Source organism: Fibroporia radiculosa (assembly GCF_000313525.1).
Source record: "Fibroporia radiculosa TFFH 294 genomic supercontigs, scaffold1465, whole genome shotgun sequence".
Taxonomy (NCBI): Eukaryota; Fungi; Basidiomycota; class Agaricomycetes; order Polyporales; family Fibroporiaceae; genus Fibroporia; species Fibroporia radiculosa.
Window position 1 is genome coordinate 9,389 of NW_012133306.1, and position 15,941 is coordinate 25,329.

General features: G+C 50.6%; 4 protein-coding genes across 4 annotated transcripts; 2 read left to right on the plus strand and 2 right to left on the minus strand.

Moving 5' to 3' along the window:
* Positions 1 to 1,484: 1,484 nt before the first annotated feature.
* FIBRA_02903 (uncharacterized protein) lies at positions 1,485 to 3,192 on the plus strand (the record flags this gene model as incomplete). Its single annotated transcript, XM_012324750.1, has 5 exons — positions 1,485 to 1,811; positions 1,863 to 2,246; positions 2,297 to 2,500; positions 2,556 to 3,073; positions 3,120 to 3,192. 5 exons carry the CDS (start codon positions 1,485 to 1,487, stop codon positions 3,190 to 3,192), a joined length of 1,506 nt encoding a protein of 501 aa, XP_012180140.1.
* Positions 3,193 to 3,821: 629 nt separating this feature from the next.
* FIBRA_02904 (uncharacterized protein) lies at positions 3,822 to 5,791 on the minus strand (the record flags this gene model as incomplete). Its single annotated transcript, XM_012324751.1, has 7 exons — positions 3,822 to 4,029; positions 4,089 to 4,180; positions 4,229 to 4,549; positions 4,604 to 4,877; positions 4,934 to 5,194; positions 5,249 to 5,492; positions 5,557 to 5,791. 7 exons carry the CDS (start codon positions 5,789 to 5,791, stop codon positions 3,822 to 3,824), a joined length of 1,635 nt encoding a protein of 544 aa, XP_012180141.1.
* Positions 5,792 to 8,483: 2,692 nt separating this feature from the next.
* Positions 8,484 to 10,088, plus strand: FIBRA_02905 (uncharacterized protein; the record flags this gene model as incomplete). The annotated part of the gene is made up of 3 exons (XM_012324752.1): positions 8,484 to 8,807; positions 8,858 to 9,514; positions 9,570 to 10,088. The coding sequence occupies 3 exons, from the start codon at positions 8,484 to 8,486 to the stop codon at positions 10,086 to 10,088; spliced, it is 1,500 nt and encodes a 499-aa protein (XP_012180142.1).
* An 819-nt stretch (positions 10,089 to 10,907) lies between these two features.
* Positions 10,908 to 15,343, minus strand: FIBRA_02906 (uncharacterized protein; the record flags this gene model as incomplete). The annotated part of the gene is made up of 4 exons (XM_012324753.1): positions 10,908 to 10,947; positions 11,002 to 11,039; positions 11,104 to 11,220; positions 15,188 to 15,343. The coding sequence occupies 4 exons, from the start codon at positions 15,341 to 15,343 to the stop codon at positions 10,908 to 10,910; spliced, it is 351 nt and encodes a 116-aa protein (XP_012180143.1).
* Between the last annotated feature and the right edge of the window lie 598 nt (positions 15,344 to 15,941).

Below are 15,941 nucleotides of genomic sequence, written 5' to 3' on the forward strand. Positions count from 1 at the left end.
AGCCTTGTAAGTGTGCTTATATAATAATTATGAGATTTACTTACTTACAGTGCAGACACAAGACTATTTGAGATAGCTAAATTACGTCGCAGATGGGGTTTTGTTGTGACCAATGCAGCCAAATAAGATATTCTTTACCAGATTTTATACATATAATTAGGTATCTAGTAGTCAAAACTTCTAAGTCATCTTCAGAATATGTGAGCCTTCAAAAGTTGAGAGTAGCCGATGAGAATGATTCAGTCACAGCATGTAATGTACTATTAACTCCAAATAGTGAATTAGATATTAGATACTCTGATTTAATTTTGGAATATGCTTCTAAACATTTATGGCTAGTCTACTTGGTTGCATTGGTAACAATATAAAACCCAATATGTTTCAAATATGAGAGAAACGCAATCAGACCCATGTCACCTCTGGTCGCTGTTACTAGGTGCTGTCAACTATCTCTATGCCTGACTCCATGCTACGAAGAGGCACTCGCTCGGCAGAAATGCAACTGTATCGATCTCACTAGTCTTGTTCAGTTCTGCCGTAGAAAACTGAGGTATGTACGCGGTCGAATTTAAGCGATGACGCGTACTAGTAGTAAGATGGTCACAGTGCGATTCTTCTCTAAGCGGCCTCTCTACGCGGCTCTCTACGCAGCTTCAAGGCCTAACTGAACAAGGCTATTGTTTATATCTGCGGGATGAATTTCACTTCAACTTGTCTGAGATCTAGGCTGTAACCAGCGATCTGAGGATCCGGGACTTGACAAGGACGCCCGACTTCTTTACCAAGGCTCTGCTTCGGCCATCACCTTCTAACGCGCTAGCGTACAGTACTTGCAGGCGTGTCTCTTCGCCATGACAACTTGTACGTTACGGAAAACATATCTCAGTCGAGCACTCCATTCCGTATACGTTTCAACACATCTTGATTGGGGATAGTGGAATGCGTCACGATTGGAGATTGAAACTTATCGTGTCGAGAAGGTCAGGTTTGCTGGCTGTCTACTTGTGCGCCCCTGCCAGATGGCATCAAGGTGATACGTGCGCATACACAGATGTCTTCGCTGTCGACGGGCCTAAGTCCGCTCGATGTGCGGTCGTGGTCGCACTAACAAGTATAGGCCACAGCGGCGGCGACCAGAGAAAGCTTTCGGTGGCCGATTTCTACTTGCTAACAGCCTCATGGACGCGCTTAACAATTCAACTTGCTGAGATCTAGCTTCGTGCCATAAACCTCTAGTGTCGCCTCGTGATGCTGATGTTTGCTACAGCCTCTGACAGTCAGCTCTACGTCGTGCAAGTCAGTCTCCTGTCGCATTGCATACAGCCACTTCGTCACTCCGTGACCATCTAACCGTCAGTAGCTACAACTCACTCGCTACAGATGTCACACTTAGTATAAAATCCCATCATACCACGGCAACCGGCAGTCACTCTCTCAACTAATCTCGTCGCATATTCCACTCGTCATCTTCTCCGAGAACCGAAATGAAAGATACGCCGCCGGGAGAACCGCCAGGCCCTCTTGCTCTCCAGGCTCAGGAGCCCACGAATGTCAAACAGCACCAGATTGACACCGTCGAGATCGCACAGACGTCCCGTCCGCCCCTCTTCACAGCATTCCTCCACTACCTTCGTGGCCACCAAGCCATTGCGCTCCCAACATCTGACGCGGATGAGGACAGCGGGATTGAAACTCAAAGCTTTCGGAAGTTATGGCAGGGAAAGCGACGGCTCATCCTAGGTTGCATCCTGCTCTGTATCGTGCTTCTCGCGGCCATTCTCCCACCCGTCATCGTCAGCGCCGTGAGATCGGTACGTCCCCCTTCCGTGGTATGTTTGGAACCTAGCTCATCTCGTGTGCAGCGGCGCCGTCGCTCCCAATTCACAGATCCTATCCCTGATCATAGACACTACGATGACTGCGTACATCGGTTTGATTGGAACATCGCAGAGGAGGCTTCCTTTGGGCACCACGAGTTCATGGGCCAGACATATATGCACGCTGTAAATGTGTCGATTCCTATCCCCGTCAGCTCGGTTTTCTCGCTAGAGAGCTATGGTGACCGCGAGTCGACACATGGGTCGCTGGAGCTTCTCGTAGACGATGGTCAACGCTATCCTAACAGCGACCAAGTCCACGTCGAGATTACCAAGTTCACGGATAGCGCCAATTACGTGCAGCCCACCTCTCAGATGTGCCTCATGAGAGCTGGTTTCCTGAACAACATACGTCTGGGGCTGGTCACGGTAGGTACTCCTTTGCCTTCGGTTGTCTCTGCCGACTGATCGCGCACCAGCCTCATTTGCAGAAGCCGTCTGGCCTGGCTAGCGAGCGAACAGCATTTGCGATCAAAGTCTACTTCCCGCCTTCCCAAAGTGGTCCCTTGCATTTTAACCATTTCGAGGCAGAGATGCCGAATTTTGAGTACCACGCTGACTTGGGGGACCACGTCTTCTTCAAGGAAATGGTTCTGGCAGCTAGCAACCGTCCTATCAATGCAGTGAGTATCCTTCTCGTCAGTCTCACATGCAGCGAGGTGATCAGCGTCGACGCAGTCCATCACCGGGCGCGACATCAGAGTTAGGACGACCAACGCGCCTGTCTACGGCTCGTACAACACGACAAACAACGTTTATGTGATGACGCAGAACGCACCCATTGAGGTGTCTGCCAGCGCTATTGCGCCCGCCGACGACGCCGGTAACGCACGGTTCGAGCTTATCTTCGTTACGAGCAACGCCAAAGTCATGGTCGCGGTGCCCGAGGCGCCGCCCGATGATGTCCCCGGGCGGACGATATTACACACGTCCAATGCACCAGCATGGCTGTCCCTCCCACAGACGTTCACTGGGTCGTTCACACTCAGTACCACGCGCCGGCACGCGCCGCAGGTGCATTTCGACGCGGACGCCCAGACGCCTGGGCGCGAACGCGAAGTCCAAATAGTCACCGCGAACGGAAACGATGTCAAGGGGGCAGTCAGACGGGCGTCGCTGCAGACTCGCCGTCCGCACAACATGCGGCCTCAATCTGTAGAGATCCGCACGTCGAACAGCGATGTCCATCTCTTCCTGTGAGCTCGACGCGCAGTGCCTGTGCTCTGCTGACTGCGGATACAGTCGATATGCTGTGGTGATCAAGTCGTCGTTGACGAGTAATGCTGGCGCACTGCACCGTACCTTACCTTCCTGAACACATGTCGCAATCAGCGTACTTTTGTCGAACGCACTCCTCCGAGTGATTGAGTGTCGCACTTTGCCATGGAAAGCGATCGTCATCGTGAATCCCTTGACATTCTTCGTTCGGCACCCCCAGTGGTGGCCTGTTGGATGAGCTGGTCACTCTTTATAACTGGTATAGGGTCTAGGACTCCCATCCGTCTTGGGCTCCCGTCGGCCCTGCTCAAAACACCTCAACAGTTGCAGCTGCGACTGCCGAGTCTTGCCTTCTTTACTATCCATTTTTTCTAGTTTGAGCTAGTTCTTGAGTCAGCCCTACGTTTTCCTTTCACATCTCATACACAATTCTCGCTTCTATCATTACATGTAGCGCAATGGTATGACATCACGGTGGAAATTTCCCAGCTATGTACTGCAAACCATAACATCGCCGCGAGTATAATCACACAAGCTGTCAAGAATTCCTAACAGCTTGACCGACAAAAATACTCGTCGCCGTGTGTCGCTCAGGCCAGCTTGGTAAGTGTTAAAATTCAGATTGTATGCTGCTACAGATGACAAGACTACATCATATCTAGAGAGCTGTACAAGTAAATTATCGATTAGTAGATTATGTATTTATTTCTCATATCAGGGCCGCCTCTACAACCCAAGGACCTTCGCGACATTCTCGTGGCGCGGCACGAGCTTGATATGGAAAGGCACAGGCGAGCGGCCAGACAGTCCGTCGTACTCCTTCAGGTCGATGGGCTTGTCGGGAATTTCAACCATGTTGAATGCCCAAAGCATACGGGAGATCGCCAGCCAGATCTCTCGCTCGGCGACGATCATACCAGGACAGATGCGGCGACTGGAAAAGCAAAGACAAGTTAGTTGGGACTCAAAGACATGCCTGCGAAGACCACTCACCCCGCACCAAACATCCAGTGGTCGCGCTCGTACGGGTCAGCCAGGTTCGCAGACTCGGTGTTGTTCGTGCTGTCGTTGATGTACCGCTCAGGCTATAGGCTACATGTCAGCGAGACTCACACTCAGCACGCTGCACTCACGTTGAACTTCTCCGGTCCCGGGTGCCTCGACGGGTCGTGGTGCATCGAGTATGTATTGAGGATGACGACAGTGCCCTTGGGGATGAATTGGCCCTCGTATGTGAAGTCCTCCGACGCGACGTGTGGCGTGCCAAGCCAGAATGGGTTGTGGGTCCGTTCGACTTCCTTGATAATTGCGTGACAGTACGGAAGGTTGATCTCATCTTCGACCGTCGGCAGGCGGTCGCGTCCAACCACTCGGTCGAGCTCCTCCTGCGCTTTCTTCTGGATCTCAGGGTATGCAGGAATGAGTGCAGAGAACCATTGCATGATGGACGCAGTCTGCGATCCATGTCCGTCAGTTTGAGCCTGAATTAATGTCTCATTCAGGCTCACCGTCTCAACACCGCCAATCATGAATGCCGAGGTCAGGATCGCCATGTCCAAGTGGTCCAACTGCTCCTCGTCCCGCGCAAGGATCATCGTCTTCGCCAAGCACTCGGGCACGTCCTCACCCGCCTTCATCCTGCGCTCAATGTCGTTGATCATCCCACCGTACGTCTCTACCAGGCCCTTGTGCAGCTTCTTCCCGCGAATGGACATGATTGTCGGGATCCACTGCAGTGGCGTAAAGAAGTCGACTAGATTCGACACCGGGCCTGTGCAGTTCCTAAATGTTGCTGTCATTGTCAGTAGCTATCCTGGAAATGACTGGATGTCGCGTACATGAATTCTCGTGAAAGCTTGAGAGCCCTCCCGACGAGCGGGTGCTCAGTGGAGTCCGTGCGCATGCCGAAGACGATCGTCAACATGTTGTTCAGCGAGCAACGGCCAGCATGTGGCTGTGGGTTAATCGGTGCGTGTCCAGCCTTGCCCATCTTGTATAATTCTTGCACCATGACCGTCGCCTCGTGATCGAGCACGTCCGTGTACCCGGCCACCGCGCGCGAGTTCAACCATCCTGTCGCAATTCGGCGATGCTTGCGCCTGAAACGATACTTCAGGACATGATGGCTGACTCCTAGTACGATGCAAACTCACCAACGGTCGTTGTATGGCGTCGCGGTGATTCCGCGGCCAACAAACACAAGTTGGCTCTTCACAAACATCTCCTTGCGAGACGAGAATACAGACCCGTTCGTCACCATCAAGTCCTTCGCGATCCCTGGGTCAGACACGACCACGAACAACTGATTCCCCAGCCACATCGAGTACAGCGGCCCGAACTTCTTGCGCCAATAGTCCAGCGTCAGTTCAGGGTAGTGCGTCAGGAACGGGAACGAGCCTGTAGTGAATCAGATGTGACGTGAGCATCCACGAGGGTGGCAAAGAACCTATAAGGGACATACCAAGGAGCGGGAGGCCCATTGGCCCGTCAGGAATCACATTCCCATCCTTGTCCCGTGGACGACGACCAAACGGGTCGATCTTCGTGAAGAAGGGGAGTAGATACAGACTTGCGAGGAGTAGCGCGGCCACTACTGTCAATCCGGGGCTCAATGCTTGGCTGAACTCGGTACCAGTGAGCCCAGAGGAGAGGACCAAGGTGGGCAAGGCGACGGCGGGTGAAGCATGAACAGACATTGTGTGCTGGGTGAAGTGTGTTGGGCGAAGTAGTGGTGGGTAGGACTACGGATGTTGGGTAGACGGGAGCTGGCTGTCTGACTAGACTGAGACTAGCCACCGTGTATTTATACGAGGCAAACGAAATCATCGCCCATGAAGTCCAGCAAGCCGCACACTCGTCTGGAAGGAATACCGACAGAGACTTCCCCCGACACATATTGCGGGACTGTCGGTGGATGTGCATGTCGGCTTCCGATCTATATTCGTTGCTAACGCGTTTCAAACCGCACAACCAATGATGAATGAGCGGCTACTCTACTCTCGAGAGAAGCACGTCCGGCACAATGCTAAATGTGGTCCGTGGTGCGCACCCGATAATAACACGAATCTCATCTCTTGCGCCATCCAAGGCGGCTGTGGTTTGTTATGATCCGACGTCCGAAAATTGATCAACCTGACCCGGGTCCGAGTCAACTACCGCTTTCTATCAGGCTCGTGGAAAACTTTCCTGCTGAGCAATTCGATCCAAGGATCACAATTAGCACCAATTGGAAAGGCATCTGGATTTACTCAACATTTACCGAGAGCAAGGATGGCATTTACAAGACGCGTAAATGTAAGAAGTCAACGACGCATCAAGCTAATCAGAGCCGCCGGATTGTCCAAGGCACCGAGTATAGTCGCTAATGAGATGGCGTTACACGACCTTACATTCTATTCCGTCACTTTAATCAGCCAGAAGCACATGCATATATGGATAGACAGGTACGGTAGGACCTTCGCTGCGAATTCCCTCAGTTACTGAGCCTTGCACTCTCATTGGGACACCTCGGGTTACTCCCGCAACCCGAGGGTGTGTGCCGCAAGCTAGCGTATAGCTGCGAATAGTGGCACCCAATACAACCAGTAGCCACATAAAACAGCAAACGAATCTGATGAACACGCAATGTACGTACCTCTCACAAACAGGATCTAAGCATCCCCATAGTTCTCCTCTACCAACGCCCTCTTCCGGAGACAAAGAAAATTATCTTTTATCTTCGCCTGTCAGAAGTTTCGATAGTGAAGGGTTTTCTGGTGGCAAGGGAATGAACGCGGTAGTCGTGCAAGTGCATGATCCTGGTGCGAAGCTGTCGCGCCATTTGCACTTGCTTGTTGTGAACCATCAATCTGTTTCATTACAAGCCTGATACTGATTATTAGAGAATATAAGCCTTCCGGTAGAGCGTTAAACTTAATGCTCACGAGTGTTTTCGAGGCGCCGAGCCAGAGGGTTCGGAAAAGAGCGCCTGTGGACTCCCGGACCGCTGTGATTTCAAATCCCCTGACTCGACGCATCCACTATTCTCGATTCGCTGAGGTTATATCACCCTGAGCCTTTTCAATCCTTGACAACAAGCCAGCGAATAAAAGACCGAATAAATGCACGCAAAAGCACGCAAGCGGACTCAGAAACGGGTGTAGCGGCTAACTTTTAGCTTATCCGCGCTCGATGAATGCCCGCAAGACCACGCAAGCGAACTCGGAGACGGGTGTGGCAGCCGACTTTTAGCTTATCCGCGCTCGAGATCTTTAAAGCTGTGCCACTGTGAGACGAAGACACGGGGCATCCCAGAGAACAGAAGTCATGGAGAGATAGTTCGATGGACAATTTGGTAGCCATACGCTTCAAGCTAACATGACCGTAATGAGCTATGTCCAAATGGCAATGGGGACATTGAAGGTGTATCATATCGGCAAATTCGCAGTTTGACCTGGTGCATTCCCTCCTGTTGTCTGCAGCTCCTCCATGGCAATTTGTTCTACTTCGAATTTCTCTTGCTGCACATCCGTACGCATAGACTCTCTGTTGAGCTGCAGGATGACAATCATGCTGCGGCATTGTAAAGATGGACGTGTATCGCCTCAATGAGGTTGATTGGATCCGCTTGCCCTTCGCTCTGGCAGTGAGAAATCTTCGTGACGCCTTGGTTTTAACGCTCTGTTCGCATACGTTGACGCTGAATTGTTTGGACCTCGAATCTGACCTCACACGCCGGAGGTAGGATTTCTTACAGTCAAAAGGTCGGATGCATTCTATCTGCGACAATGGCAGTATGTCAGATCAATAGAAATCTCACAATGAAATCGATTAGAGCAGGTTTTCAGCGGCCAGTTTCGGCCAGTTTCGGCCAGTTTCTACAACTTCACAGCGTTTGCGTATGGCGATGCGTCTCACAATCAATTTTGTTGACATCTAGGTACGTGCCATAAAACTGTAGTGCATACGTGATGGTGATACTGACGACAGCCTCTGACAGCTGTTTCCCCATCGCGCGCCTCGCTCTTAGTTGATCAGCTCTCATCGCCCTGCACACAGCGACTCGTTGAAATGTTACCACGAAATGCTCGTACAAAGAAACAGTGACGCCTTCTTTCCTGGGTAATGCTACTTGGAAGTGCCTTTTTCTGACTGTGAAATAATTCGACATCAGGGCTGCGATAAGCCTGACAGGAGGCATCAATCTTTCGGTAGAAATGCGATCCCTGCGATCCCCGAAGCTAAATAAGCTGGTCCGTTCTTCTGACGGCTTCACTGGCATCTAGATCTAGCGACTAGCGGCCGCTGAAGCGGATGTCAAGTTTGAGTATAAAGTCCCATCCCACCAATGCAATCAGTAGTCGCTCGTTTTAACTTATTACAACTCGCCATTTTCTCCGAGAGTCGAAAATGAAAGACGCATCGCCGAGCGAGCCTCAAGGCCCTTCTGCCTTTCAGGTTCAGTTGAAGCTCACGGATATTAAACTCCACTCGGATGACTCAATCGCCGAGATGGCCCATACATTCTGCCCACCCTTCGTTGCGGTATTCCTCAACAGACTTCGTGGATACCAAGTGATCGGTGTGCCTTCGAAATCCGACGCGGAGGACAATAGGATTCAAACCCAAGGCTTCCGGAGGTTCTGGCGGTGGCATATCTTAGGATGCGTCCTGCTTTGCATCGTGCTCCTAGTCGTCGTTCTCCCGTCTCTCGTCGTCAGCGCTGTGAAGCAGGTACGTTTCCTCCCAAAGTGCGTTCGTGGCCTCGCTCATCTCATCTGCAGCGACAAAGTCATCGTCCCTCTTCCGTCATAGATATGAATCATGTCCGGACGCCTCTGGAGGGTTGCATGCACTGGTTTCCCTGGCACTTTGGAATGGAGGCCTCCCCGGTGCCACACGAATTCCTGGGCCAAATGTATATGCATACTGTAAACTCGTCGTTCGCTCTCCCAGCCTCCGCCGTAGCGCTCTCTCTTGGCAGCTATGGTACCTCCGAGTCAATACATGGCTCGCTGGAGCTTCTCGTAGACGATACGCAGCGCTACCCGGGCAGTGACGATGTGCACGTCGAGGTTACCGCTTTTGTAGATGACCCCAATCTCCTGCAGCGCACCGCCGCTATGTGTCTCGTTCCAGGTGCTGTCTTGAACGAAACACGTGTGGGGCTTATCACGGTAGATGTTCTCCTGCATTTCAATTATCTTTCTGGGCTGACCGCACACCAGTCTCGCCTGCAGAATACTCTCCTTACTTCTCCTCAGGCAAGCGACCGAGCAGCCTTTTTGATCAGGATCTACTTTCCGCTGTCGGACGGTTCCCCCTTACACTTCAATCATTTCAAAGCATTGATGCCCAACTTCGAGTACCACGCCAACTTGGGGGACCGCGTGTCGTTTCAGGACGTGTCTCTGGAATCCCCAGACAGCCCTATAAATGCAGTGAGTATTCCTCCCTTCGATCCCACACGCAGCGAAATGACCAACATCGGTACAGTCCATCACTGGGCACAACATCAGGGTAAAGACGTCCAACGCACCTATCTACGGCTCATACAACACGACACACACTCTTGATCTGATGACACAGAATGCACCCATTGAAGTGTCCGCCAGAGCCATCGCCGCTGACGATGACTCCGCCGCTGCAAACATCAGGCTTACCTTCAGTACGAGCAACGCCAAAGTGCGAGTCGCGATGATCGAGGCTCCGATCGACGGCATTGTGCAGGCGATATTGCACACGATGAACGCACCAGCACGGCTTTACCTTCCGGAGACTTTCGCTGGGTGGTTCAGCCTCAGCTCCACGCACTGGCACGCGCCGCAGGTGCACTTCGACGCAGACGCCCAGACCCCCAGGCTCGAGCGCGAAGTGGAGACATTTCCAAAGACGAGTGAGAGCGAGGTCTCGGGGAGGGTTGAGTGGGCGTCACAGACGGGCCGTCCGACAGGTATGTTGCGCCACCATGTGAACGTCGTGACATCCAACAGCGATGTCGATCTTTTTTTGTGAGCTTGACGGACCGTACCTGCGTTCTATTGATTCTAGGACAGTCGATGTTTTTTTATTTATCAGGCCGCTCCTGACGAGCATTTCCTGTGCACTGAATCATACTATGTCTTCTTGGATTACCTACCCTCATTAGTACATCTTCGTCGCACACTCGTTTTCCCCGCTTGTAACTTACTGATTGACCATCATCCCGCTATGAAAAGCATACAACAATGTTCAATATAATATCCTCGCAATCATGAATCCGCTAAAACGCCTCGTTCGATATTCCCAGTGGCAGCTAGTGTTTGTCAAATAGTCGACAAGCTCGAAACTGCCACTTGCCTAGTTTTATTACGCAGCTTCAAAGAAATTCCAATGCAATGTTCGTCAAGAGGGCAATGGCGTCCATGCGGTACGTGTCTGTAGTGATATTCAATGCGGGTACTGGATTCATAAACGCGAACAAGGGGTGCTCAGAGGTGGACGCCCACTGCAGTCGACCGGCACCGGACAGGAGACTTAGATTAGCAGGGAGATCTGTGGGAGCGTTGGAGTTCAAAAACGCCCTAGAGTTAACAAACGAGGCGAGTGCGGCCTCCCTGATGCCATTCGTACCAATGTAATCAATAGCAACGAAGAACTCCGGAATATCCGACGCGTGTTAGCAGCCCAGATAGTGTGCCCTGTCCTCAAATGTATTATGGAGGATGCGAGACGTGTCGCCTGTTTGACTTACGACGGCTGTTGGAATGATACAATTGACTCGCGATATACACAGGTCTTCGGCGTCGAGTTCGCCGCGTACTCCAGAAGCAGATGATGTCCAGATTGGGATCCTCAGTCGCCTACGTATGCAGCTATCCGCTTGTACTCGGGACTAGAGAATGAGGATTCAGATTGTAAAACGGCTGGAAACGCCAACCGCACTCACGTCGACCGGTTCGCGTCGCCAGTATCAAACGACGAGTCCTGCGACAAATATTCTCAAAATCAGTTCGATTATGAATTCATAAAAATTGCAACATATATTTACCGGATTTGGAGGATAGGCGTTCGCGACTGCCGCGATCTGTGAGTCTGAAGTGATCGAGACAGTGCTGGGACAGTTGATTAACGTAAGCTTTGTCTGCTCGTCTTCTTTCGCAGGCACCTGTCAATTCTCGACATTGGGCAAGAGCTCGTTTCCCGTGAGCTGTCAGGGACGTAAACATGCTATACAAGGTGAAGGCAAAAGGGACGGGCGCGACATGACAAAGTTGGTATTGTTCAGGTGCTCTTTAAATGATAACAGTAGGCCGCCTGTGGTAGGCGCGCTCAATAAGCGCTCATTGGCGTTTCCTTGCCACTATCATTATACGCGGATTACTTGCACAGTGGCTCGCTTTCGATATCCTCTTCGTTCATACAGAGACTTCATGAATCTTGAAGTATTCTTGAAGTTGACTTGCATGAAGTCCAAGCCTAAGTTTTATGTGACACTGGCAGAACATTTCAGGACATCATTCCTATGAACTTGATGGAGCTAAATGAATCTCAGAACAATCATCAAGTATCAGTTCAATGTTGAACGTTGAACCGGTAAGTCTGCAATTTGGTGGACGTATCAGGCAGGTGCATGGACCACAGCGGCGGCATCATTTCGATTTCTCATGAGGCAGCCTGTGATTACACTGCTTCGACATGGACTTAGCACGGACGCGAAGAACGCTTCGAGTTACTCAATAAATCTCGTATATGTATGTGCATGGTCATATCTGGATGTGAGTGGTGTCCTCCGGAACGGGTTCCGGAATGCGTTGACCTAGTGATACAGGCAGCCGCCACTAGCATTTTATCCAGAACTATGGCAGGTATGAGACATTGTCGCTGGCACAGATTGTATTGGATCCGACATTGCCAATTTCCTTGCTACATATACCCGGGGGCGTTATTTACGTCAGCTTGGTTTTCATGTGTACTGACTATGTGGTCTACGATCTTCATAGTCGCTTCTTCAAGTTGATTACTCCTTCCCTAATGGATTGTGGTGTAAAGATTGATCCAGTACGAGGATAAAAGCTTGACTCGTCACGATTATTCGAGAAGTACACACGACGTGCTTTGGCCATTTCATGAGTCCGTCGTGTGGGTATTGTTTACTCGAATCATGCTGATTGGTTCTAAATATATATCCTACCTGCCCTTCCTAGGGAGACTCGCTGAATTTGCCAATTGCTTGAACAATCAGCCACGCGGTACCTTGAGCCTCCATGTGCGGCACGCACGACTTGCTAATGATTTCAAGCTTGTACTGATATCTGGTAGATGTCACATAACTATCTGGGAGCACAGCAACTACGTGGACATAGACAGCGTCTTACATCGCCTGTTCTTTACCTTTTCGGTGTCACTGGCCCGTCAGAAACTCATGCATCATTTCGCCTGGACTAGTCCGAATGGTGGGTTCTGGCATATATCTCATTAAACTACTTACCACGTCACCGGAGGGTTACCAAAGCCGTCAGTACACAGCCAAGAAGCTGTTCATCCAGCACTTAGTGTTTAAAATACGAACAATTGGAAAACATATATAGTTCAAGTGTGCGTCACGGAAGTCCCTATATTTTGGTCATATCCTTCGCTCGACCACCACATGCAGCCATTTAATATCCTCACTTGTCTTTTTACGCTTGCTTTGCTGGCAAATGCAGGGGTGATCCCGCAGATTGGAAGTCTTCATGGTACAGTGTGTTTCGTCTCGTACGAGCGCCTTGCTGATCATGCCTACTATCCGTCTGTAGACTCGATAACAGGATGCCTTAATGATCCACTCGATACACTTTGCGACCACCGCCTCCCTAAGGACGATGATCGTTCAGGTCTTCAATACAGTGTCTGAGCCTTGGTTCGTGAATGTATTCATAGCTTTGCCAGCCAGCCTAAGCTTATGGCGTACGATTTCGTAGAACGCCACGATTATGGATTAAATTTGTATTTTTCTCCTCATCTGTAGTGCTATTATACCAGACCTCTCGTTGACGTTATTCTTATTATAATCAATAATGTTGATTTCGCCGCTGTCTCATGATTATGAGTACCGTGACTTAGGCGAGTTGTATCTATCGGTTCAGGTCTGGCGCATCCGATACGCTTCCAAACTAGCATTACTTGAAGCCGCTTGCAGCAACACTAGAAAGCTTCATGGACACCTCAACTACCCTTTGAAGGCCATTCTGGGCGCTTGTACAAGGTCCGTACGAATCGAACACGGGGCTCCTTCAGACGCTGCCAATGTTGCTCGCGGGACAACGCGTTTGACTCAAGTTGATTGAGACCACACCACATTCAAGTGAAGACACCTATGTAACGGCCAAGTCACAACGAGGTTTGCGAACAAAAGACGAGATCAATTCGAGACGGAGAAATACAAGCAAAAGGTGGCCGTAGATTGGCGTTGACTCGACGAGGGAGAGACTGCCTCGCGAGTCCTAGCTAAGTACAAATACATTAGATATGAGAAAGCGATGACGAACACTAGCACTAGCACGAGACATTGGCCGTAAACGGTAACTAAAGACATCACGGAACTAGACCGTAATGTAACGGTGTCGTTACAACCTAGAGATTCATATTGTAAGAATGAAGTAACTTGCATGAGTGCTGTCAGCTGCTATCGAGCTAATGATGCTGAGCACGCTCAACATTGAATGTTGATGCAAGAAAATCGACGCGTTGAGCAGCGCGGAGAGGCTCCTTGAGGGGTCTGGCGGAGGGTAGGGTCGCGGAGTCAGGTTGATCGGGTTGATCGAGTTGATCGGGCTGGTCGAACACGTCGGGCGACGACGCCAGCGTTCGCCGCTGATGACAACGACAACGCACAACGACAGGGCGATTACAGTCTGCACCTGCTTATTTCAATTACTAGACGCTTCCGCTCCAGGTTGGCGGCTTGTTCATTGGGGGGTCTCGCCGGGGCACTTGCTGAGACGCTCCCGTTTCGGGCTGGCAGCTTGACTTTCTACTATCTTGCTGCGCGTAGTTTCAAGTTGCAAGGCCGAGGAAGTGTCTATCACGATGATCCAGGCGATTCTCTGTGATAACAGCTTTGAGTGCGTTTTCGCTATGTGCAATTAGGTTAAACACGATGGTGTTCGACAGGAGATCCTATTACCAGAACATGGTGTTGGACCGCACCACATAATCGTCAGGGCTGCAGAGCTGTGACGCTCACAGGGGCAGCTATCTAACTCGATGAAGGAAGGAAGAAGGCATCTCTTCGAGAATGCACGTCTAACCCACCCCCTGTGCGCACACGGCAACTCTACCCGTGGATGGCCCTCTGGTGTGTAGCTCGCAGGATTTCTGTTTTGCGGCTGATAGGGAAAGCAAAGAGGGGGGGACAATATCGCAGTTCTAGTTGGTGAGTAGTTCCCTCATCTCGTGCACAGGTTTGTTGAATGCAGTATATATATATCTATATAGATAGAACTGTGCGACAGTCGTGGTGGAATGCTTCCATCGCTGAGCAAACGTTCAGAGAATCATTCAATATCTGCCCCACAGCTTCTAGCTGACTTCTACCGGAATTATGGGAGCAGATAATTGAAGCTGTCATGGCCAGTGCTGTCGATGGCATTCCTGATGCTGCTTTCAACGCCAAAAGAGGCTTAATATAATGGACAGGAAGCAAGTGTATGGCCTGATCCGTGCACTGGGTGACCATCCCGAGCGATGTCGTACGCACTAAGAGGGTTGTATTTGATCTGAAATATGAGTCGATCGGTATTTCTGGGTCATTTGCTGTGCACATGATACAGAAGCTGCCTCGAGTCGAAGTGCTCAGATTCTGAGAATGCGCCTGGATATCTGTGCCGTTGCGCGCACAGATCTTCCTCCATGTAACACTGGGTCGGTGACCATGCTCGATCTCCTTCTGGGCTTATGTTTTGACGGCTTGTCCATGCACTCCCTCGTCTCCCCTCCTTCACATGCAGACATGTGGTCTGCGAGAAGTACTGCAATGTGGCAGGCGCTGTCCGCGCGTCAGGCTCCTTCCGACAACTCGACACCTATCTGTATTTGAATTTTGATGTATTTGACCTTCTCATGTTGACCCGTGTGCAACTCCACACACACACCTGCAATGATGATGAAGAGGCTTGGGATAAGTCGTCTGAGTTGCTCCCTGTGGCTTCTGAGTTACTCTCGTCCTTGGAACCCGGACTAAGGGTACGTCTGAACACCGACTTTGGTACATGGCCAAGGCTGTCTGTTGGTACATCCAGAAAATTCATGGACGTTGATATCTTCTATTTCGGGATTTTCCAATCGTTTTATCACCTGCTGTTAACTTACGTGTCTTATCGCTCGAACTCCACTTTAAAGAGCTGATCTGAGCAGCAAGAATCATATCGCGCGCGTCTGTCCAAACTAATCGAGGACAAGGATATACTTGGTCAGGCTGACAATGACTGTTATGCACGGATGGATCGCGACTTCTCTGGCCGTCAATTTCTCGTCCTTCAAGAAGTCGCCTTCCTCAGTTCAGGAATGTTCATAATAGTAAAGTGATGGATGTGGTATTGGAGCACTGCTGGCATCGGACACAGCTTTCGTCAAGGCTTCCAATACATTGCATGCCAGTGGACGTCTTGTGTAAGTAATTCTCATCGCCAATCTCATCCACCTTGTATTCCAGAAGGCTTGCACCTATGCTAGATCTCTTGTATCTATCGCTCAACCCTAATTACGATAATTTCGGCCCAGACCTCACGAGCTACGCCCGTACACCTCCATACACGTTCCCACCGAATCCACGCTCCCAGCTCACTTCGTGTGGACACCATTGGCAGATACATGCCCGCTTCCACTTCCACTGTCATGGGCTTGAGA